At 57.0% G+C, this 7,487-nt stretch overlaps 1 protein-coding gene across 1 annotated transcript; it reads left to right on the top strand.

Annotated features, from left to right (window-relative positions):
* Nucleotides 1-479: 479 nt before the first annotated feature.
* BHLHE41 (basic helix-loop-helix family member e41) lies at nt 480-3,123 on the top strand. The gene is made up of 5 exons (XM_072326507.1): nt 480-751; nt 879-942; nt 1,056-1,163; nt 1,240-1,351; nt 1,451-3,123. The coding sequence occupies exons 1-5, from the start codon at nt 690-692 to the stop codon at nt 2,419-2,421; spliced, it is 1,317 nt and encodes a 438-aa protein (XP_072182608.1). The 5' UTR covers nt 480-689; the 3' UTR covers nt 2,422-3,123.
* Nucleotides 3,124-7,487: the final 4,364 nt, after the last annotated feature.

Below are 7,487 nucleotides of genomic sequence, written 5' to 3'. Positions count from 1 at the left end.
ACGTGCAGCGTCCGGCAGGGGGAGGCGGAGATTCCCCCCCCCCAGCGCCCTTCCCCATAGGGGAGCAGCTGTGCCTTACGGGGAGGGTGGTCGGCCACCCGAGTGGAGACGAGAGCGGAGATTAAAGGACGTGGAGATTGAAGTCAATTTCAAAATAACAACAAATAAAACATTTAAAAAGATAGAAATCGGGAAAAGCACGAGAGCGTTACGTGAATAAAAGTGGGGAAAAAAACACACCGCTAAAAGCGACGGCAGCGACAGCAGCGCCGGCAGCCGCACGGGAACGCCGCTCTCCGGCAGGGCGGCCCGGGGACCCCCCCCACCCCGCCGCCCTCCGAGGGCTCCCCGCAGGTCCCGCCCCCCGCCCCGCCCCCTCCCTCCCGGCGCGCGCCGCACGTGAGCCGGGTGCGGGGCGGGCCGGCGGCGCGCGTGCCCCGCGGGCAGCTGTGCGCGGCGCGGCGGGCGCGAGGCGCGGCGGCGCTGCGGGCGGGTGCGCGGGAGCGAGGCGGGCAGGGGGAGCGGCGGGGGCGGGGGGGGGGCCGAGCCGCCGCACGCTTTCGCCACTGCACGGGAGAGGGGGCCGGAGGCTGCATGTGCGCAGCTCCGCCCGCGGATCCCCGAAGCCCGCTCGCAGCATCCCGCGGATCCCGGCCAGCGCAGCGAGGGAACGCCGCCCGCCGCCTGCCATGGACGAGGGCATCTCCCGCCTGCCCGAGCGGCAGCTGCTGGAGCACCGCGATTTCATCGGGTAAGCGTCCCCGCCGCGCCCCGGCTCCGCTCTCCCGAGCGGAGCCCCGCAGAGCGCCGCCCCGCCGCCCGTTCGGGGGGCGTCGGGTTCGCGCTCCGGGCCGGGATGCAGCTCCGCGTCCCCGCAGGCTGGAGTACCCGGCGCTCTACATGTGCAAACCCAAGCGCGGCGTGAAGCGGGACGAGAGCAAGGTAAGGGTGGGCTGCGGCGCTCCGGCACCGCGCTCCGAACTTCCGCGGCGCGCTGCGGTGCGGGCTGTGCGGGGCTCCGGGGCCGTGCGTGACGCCGGGCGCCTCCGTGCCAGGAGACGTACAAACTGCCTCACCGGCTGATCGAGAAGAAGCGGCGGGACAGGATCAACGAGTGCATCGCGCAGCTGAAGGACCTGCTGCCCGAGCACCTCAAACTCACGGTAAGCCCGGGGGGGCGCCTCTGCTCCCCGGCGGTGCAGCCGGGAGGAGGCCGAGCGCCCGACTCCTGCCTTGCAGACGCTGGGGCACCTGGAGAAGGCGGTGGTGCTGGAGCTGACGCTGAAGCACCTGAAGGCGCTGACGGCGCTGACGGAGCAGCAGCACCAGAAGATCGTCGCGCTGCAGAGCGGTACGCGGGCCCGGGGGCGGGCGCGGGCGGAGCGGGGCAGCGCGCGGCGGCGGCGGCGGGCGAACGCTGTCCCCCCCGCACCGGGGGGCTTTCCCGCAGGGGAGCGCTCCGTCAAGTCACCGGTGCAGGCCGACCTGGACGCTTTCCACTCGGGCTTTCAGACGTGCGCCAAGGAGGTGCTGCAGTTCCTGTCCCGCTCCGAGAGCTGGACCCCCCGCGAGCAGCGCTGCGCCCAGCTCCTCGGCCACCTGCACGCCGTCTCCTCGCAGTTCCTGCCCGGCCCGCGGCTCCTCTCGCCGCCGCCGGGCCCGCTCGCCAAGGGACCTTCCTCCTCTTCCTCCCCGCCCGCCCCTCTCCGCGCGCCGGCCCGCAAGCCGGAGGGCCAGGCGCACTGCGTGCCCGTCATCCAGCGGACTCACGCCGCCGAGCCGGGCGCCGAGACCGACACGGACACGGACAGCGGCTACGGCGGCGAGGCCGAGGCGCGGCCGGAGCGCGGCGCGGGGCCGGCGGGGCCGCTCCCCGCGCTGCCCGTCAAGCAGGAGCCGGCGGGGGACGAGGCGCCGCCCGCGCCCAAGCGGCCGAGGCTGGAGAGGGGCGGCAGCCCCCCGCCCGGCGCCGCCCTGCCCGGCGCTGCCCGCGGCGCCGACGCCGCGCTGCTGAGCTCGCTGATGGCGCTGGGCGCGGGCGGCGGCGCGGCGCCCTTCGGACAGCCGGCGGCCCCCTTCTGCCTGCCCTTCTACTTCATCTCCCCCTCGGCGGCCGCCGCCTACGTGCAGCCCTTCCTGGATAAGGGCGGCCTGGAGAAGTACCTCTACCCCGCCGCTCCCATCCCGCTGCTCTACCCCGGCATCCCGGCTCAGGCGGCCGCCGCCGCAGCCGCCGCCGCCGCCGCCGCCGCCTCCTTCCCCTGCCTCTCGTCCGTGCTGGGCCCCGCCGAAAAGGCGGCCGGGCTATCGCCGGCGCCACACCTGCCGCCCCCCTTCGCCGCCGCCGCGGTGCCCGCCGCCGAGCCCGGCGAAGAAGCGGAGCCCGCGGCCGCCGAGGAGCCCGGCGCCGAGGGGCCGTGAGAGCGGAGGGCGGGCTGGAGGCGGTGCCGGAGGGGCCCGCGGAGCCCCCCGCGCCGCTGCCCCGCAGAGGACCGTCCCGGACGAGATTTACTACTCAGTATTTTTTTTTTTTAATGTTTGGCTTTATAAGTGCATACATATGTTAAGGAAAGAAAGAAAAAGGAGGAGGAAAGGAAGAGAAATAGTAAGGATACTTTTTTTTCTCTCTCTCTCTCTCTAAGGTAACTTAAATGTCGCACCTTATTGTGATGGGTTTGTAGTGTCCCTGGGTCCCGCCGAGATGCTCGCACCGCGCCGGGCGGGCTCAGGTTGGGGCGGAGGGGCGGCGGAGCCCCGCACCTGTGCCAGCACTTTATGGGCGGCCGCAGTGCCTTGGGCACCCCGGGGCGCCGCCGGCTTCGGGCGTGCGGGGAAGGAGGGCAGAGCCGTTATGTAACCCCGCGTTCGGCTGGTCTGTTTTCGGCTGAGGTATACGGCTGCGGAGAGCGCGTCTGTGCTCACCCCTCTCTATTTAATTCAGTATGTTCCCCGGAGATCCCCCCCCCCCCGAACCGTGCTGTATAAAATGAATGTTTCTGCACTGAACTACGGAAAGAAAACCCCTCTCTCTCCCCATCCCTCCCCTCCCTAAGAAAGCGGAGAGCGGCTCGTCAGCCCGAGCTCATTTGAGCCCAAGTTCTGACTGACACAAACCGGAGGAAACCCCCCCCCCGCCCCCCGCTTTGCAATCGGACGCCGAGACCTTTGGGGCAACTTTCCCGGTAGGGTTCTCCCCTCATCCCACTCCCGAGCACCGCGATTTCCCTTTCTGGAGCCAAACCAGACGCCAGATAATCACACAGATAAAGCTTTTATAATAAGGCTTAAACCGAGACCTTGCCTGGATATTTTTAGTTTGTTGCCAAGGTAGCACTGTGAGAAATCTCACTTGAATGTTATGTAAGAGGTGAGACACAACAGTCTGACTCGGCGCGAGCGCGTACCCGGCTCGGCCCGGCGCTTCGGTGCATTGCTGCTGCTGTTGCTGCTGTTCGCCTCAAACGCTGTGTTTAAACAACGTTCCAGACCTTAGCGGCCTACCGAGTGGCTGTATGTACATAGTTGTTAATACATCCAATTAATGATGTCTGACATGCTATTTTTGTAGGGAGAAAAAAAGAAAAAAAGAATACGTGTTAATGATATTTTGAGTTTAAATACCTTTGGGGAGGATTTGCTGAAAAAGTTGCACTTTTGTTACGATGCTTACGCTTGATACAAGCTTACGCTGTCTTAAATTATTAAAAGAAAATAAATCCTGTCTGCAAGAAACCAGCTGGTTTAGAACAGATTAGTATGTGATATATTAGAGACCGGTCTTTATATTCCGTATTTTCCAGCACTCCATGAATTCTATTATCTAAATATTTCCACACTATTTTGTGATTAAAGAGAAATTCTTACTAAGGAATAAAAACTTTAATACGCAAAACGGGGTTGTCTACTACTTAAGATAGTTCTTACTTAAGGTAATAACGGTAGGTGCACGCAGAGTCCCAAGGGGTGATGCTGCAGATGACGGTGATTGAAACATCACATTTTGAAGCTGGGTTTCAATGTGCTTCGTTTCCCTTGGGTCTCTTTGGCCAGCTCTGGTGTGAGAGGTGCGTGTACCACAAAGAGGTGTGTGTTCCACAAAGCAGTGTGTAAAGCGCACGTGGCATAGATGTGCCCCTGCCTGATGCTGACCTTTTCCCTCTTCTTCCTGCAAAATATTGGTTTTGTCTTTTTAAATGAATCCTCGGCGTCTCTGCTGCTGTGTTGTCTGCTGTCTTTGTTCACCATGAGCAAACGCAATGATCTGTGTGACGGTCAGTTCCAAGAGTACCTGAACTCCAAAGGAATGATGTATGTCCCGGCCTGGAAATCAGCTAGGGAAGCTGAACCTTTGGGGCAGGGGAAGGGCAGGAGGGGGAGCGGAGCAGTGAGAGCATGTGGGTAACGCACAGCATGCAAATACGCTGCCCTAAAGACCTCCGCATCTGAGCCGCTCATCACCTTTTCTTCCCCAACTTCTTCCTGTTCCAGGGAAATAAAATTAAGGAAGCCCTTCAACAGTAGCCTGCATTTATGTAAGAGAGCAATAGAGAGTGCTTCTTGCTCCCTCTTCTGGCTCCTCAGCACCAGTACTCGGCTGCGCCGACAGGATGAAGTTGGAGTGCGGATATCACAGCAAACTTGTGCTGACTCCAGCGGGCCTTTGGGATACAAGAGGATGTACAAATCGGGTGAAAAATGAGTTCTTCTCTTAAACTGTTCAAACACGATTGTTAAGAAGTAGGTGTGTGTCTCTCTGTGTGGAAACTATAGTAACGTTAATTTCTGCTAGAAAAAGATACCATAGAAAGATCCCAATCTGTGATATTTCCCATCCAGTCTCAGGGCTGCTATTTCACTCCCCTGTACCTGTGGAGATCGGTTGCTGTGGGCTGAAAGCAAAGTGTAGCGAAGGCACTGTTAAGAACTGCCGCCGGCCATAGATGCTGTTGTTCCGTGTATGGGGCTGTCACAGGGATGAAAGGGAGCTGGGTGCAGCCCTTCTGCCTTGCAGCACAGCAGCCACTTTGCTTTGACCTGCATACCTAACCAGCTACACTGGGCTGGCCGTGCTCCTGCACCCTCTCACCAGGGAGGGAATGGGCCTTACTGTACGTGAAGCCCTTCCTGCCAGTTTATGACATGCACAGAAATGGCAAAGCCATGAGCACTTTGAGCACTTCTCTTTACTTTTCAAAGCCCGTCGTTACCCCTCCTACACAACATGGGTGGTGTGAAACCCTAGTGAGGACCAGGCTCTGTGTCTTTGTCACATTTCCAGCTTTTGGGAATACGGATCAGCTTAGATTTCATTGGGCTATAAACCAAGATCCTGACAGCGTTTTACCAGTCTCAGTGTTTACCGTGTGCAGTAACAGGATGGCTTATTTTTATTAGCCCTTGAATCAAGCGTGCCAAATGATTTCATGCCAAGTTACAGCGTCAATGGAGTCTGTTAATTTATTACATAAAACATAAAGGCAAAATATGTGTGTTCAGATAATACCACTGCCTAACAAAAGCAACCAGTTTTAAAAGAGGCTTGTAATTGGGGCTGATAACCCACTGCTGCTGGAGGCAAAAAGCAAATGCCAGGAGGGACCCGAAGAGTCGGCTCTTCAGGTTTCCATTCAATTCCAGGCTTCCTCAGATCCCTTTGGAGCCTAAGCCAAACTGTATGTTTTACATTTTCTCAAAGTTAAATAGATACATCTAAACAGCAGACAACAGGCTGGCAGGCTTAAATATATATTCACTTACATGCAAATATCAGTGCTCGTTATTCCTACCTACTTTCTGTAACTCTATAATACATGCAACTCTTACCTGCGCTTCCCTGGTGCTAAGAGTGCAGGACTGGATGCCGTATGTATGACATATGTTGGGATAGAAACTGTCTTTCTCATAAACCACAAGACACAACATAAAGGGGGTAAATGTATTTTCTTAAGCAATAAAGTTTGAAAACAGGTCTTACTTACCCACTATATTATAACGGCACAGAAGGTTCCAAGGTTCCAAAGCATGCCAAATGCAGATTGTGAAGCCAGTGGAAGGTAATATCATATAACTCCCACTTAAGGCAATGAAAGTTTTATGTTTGGAAAGACTACAGTCACAAAAGTCAAATTGACTACTGACTCTGTTTAAGAAAGGCCCAACCTACCAATTAAGTCAGTGTGAGTCTGTTTCTTGAGCGTAACTGGTTTTGAAATAGGACCTAAGTTTTGGAGCTTTTTTGTTTGTTGGCTTGGTTTAATTTTTACTGCTAGTTGGGGCAGACTGACTGTGCTCAGTACTCAGCAAGCCTGGGGACTGCATGCACTGCAGTGTTTCAGCACAGGCAAATTTATAGTCTGCAGGTCCTACAGTGTGTTTCCTCTTTGAACATCGGCTCCTGAAGTCATGTGATCTTTGCCTTCACTTGAGAAGTTTCCTGCCTGTTAGCTGCAGAAATGTACTTAAAACATGACCTTAAAGAAAACAAGAAACAGAAATGCCTAATTTCCTCTTGTCGTTTTTAGAACCAGCTCAAGAAAGCCTCAGTCTCTCTGCACTGTTGCTGGCTATGCTGCAGAACAGCTCAGAGAAATTGGTGGCTCACCTGCTGATAGCAGCAGCTGTGCAAGTCCCAAACAAATCCAGGCAGAGCAAGATGCTGCCGCTACTTGTCTCCGGGTCCCTTATGCAGTCACAGGACACACAAACCTCGCCGCTGCCTCCATCACCCAGGTCAAGCAGCATGGCTCTCTCTGCCTCCTTGAACACATTGCTGCCTGCTCCTGGGGCACCAGCATGCTTCCTCCTGCCTGGCAGTGCCTGGAGGCGACAGGTCATGCATGGCACGGGTGGCAGGCCATGGCCTTGTGCTTCTCAGGCAGCTGGGACCATGGTTTTAGGCAGCTCTGTAAGGCCCAGGGTCTGGGGACAGCTTTCTCCAGCATCCATAGAGACCTTCGGTTGTTGTTTTCTTCCCTATCATGTATTTCCAAAGCTCAGTTTCCCTGTCTCTATTTATCCTGGTGCAGGCTACAAGCACGTGCACTGATTTCCACCAGCCTTGGCAGATCTTTTACCTCAGCCAAGATCTTCTGGGATCAAATAAGAAAATGATTTGTTCCATACTAGAAACGCATCCACATTCCCTTCCCCACTGAGTTTATGGCAGCGAGGTGCTCAGTCTACCAGAAAGGACACAACACTAACTGGCACAAATCTTGTCTGAGCACTCATTGAGCTGGGTCCCTCCATCCCCTGGTACCAGCAGATCCCCAAGTACAGACATTGCTGTCTGTGTGACCGCAGCCCAGGGAAGCACCTCCAGGCTGCACCCCTGCTCATCCCCCTTAGAGCTGAAGCGAGCCAGGTCTGTGTGCTATACATCTCCATCCTGACCAAAGCCAGAGAACCAGATACCAAAACTGAAAAGCTTGCGGTCGCTGCACTCTCACAACTGAGCCATTTCTGAGAGCTACGTAAATGCAGCACCC

Source organism: Excalfactoria chinensis, chromosome 1 (assembly GCF_039878825.1).
Source record: "Excalfactoria chinensis isolate bCotChi1 chromosome 1, bCotChi1.hap2, whole genome shotgun sequence".
Taxonomy (NCBI): domain Eukaryota; kingdom Metazoa; phylum Chordata; class Aves; order Galliformes; family Phasianidae; genus Excalfactoria; species Excalfactoria chinensis.
Note: the sequence above shows the minus strand (reverse complement) of the source record. Positions and strands in the feature narration are given on the sequence as shown.

What these genes read in the sequence shown, in the direction of transcription:
- BHLHE41 (XM_072326507.1), top strand. Translation starts at nt 690, where the DNA reads ATGGACGAGGGCATCTCCCGCCTGCCCGAGCGGCAGCTGCTGGAGCAC. An exon ending in GAGCACCGCGATTTCATCGG is followed by an intron (nt 752 to 878) that starts GTAAGCGTCCCC and finishes GCGTCCCCGCAG; the next exon opens with GCTGGAGTACCCGGCGCTCT. An exon ending in CCGAGCACCTCAAACTCACG is followed by an intron (nt 1,164 to 1,239) that starts GTAAGCCCGGGG and finishes CCTGCCTTGCAG; the next exon opens with ACGCTGGGGCACCTGGAGAA.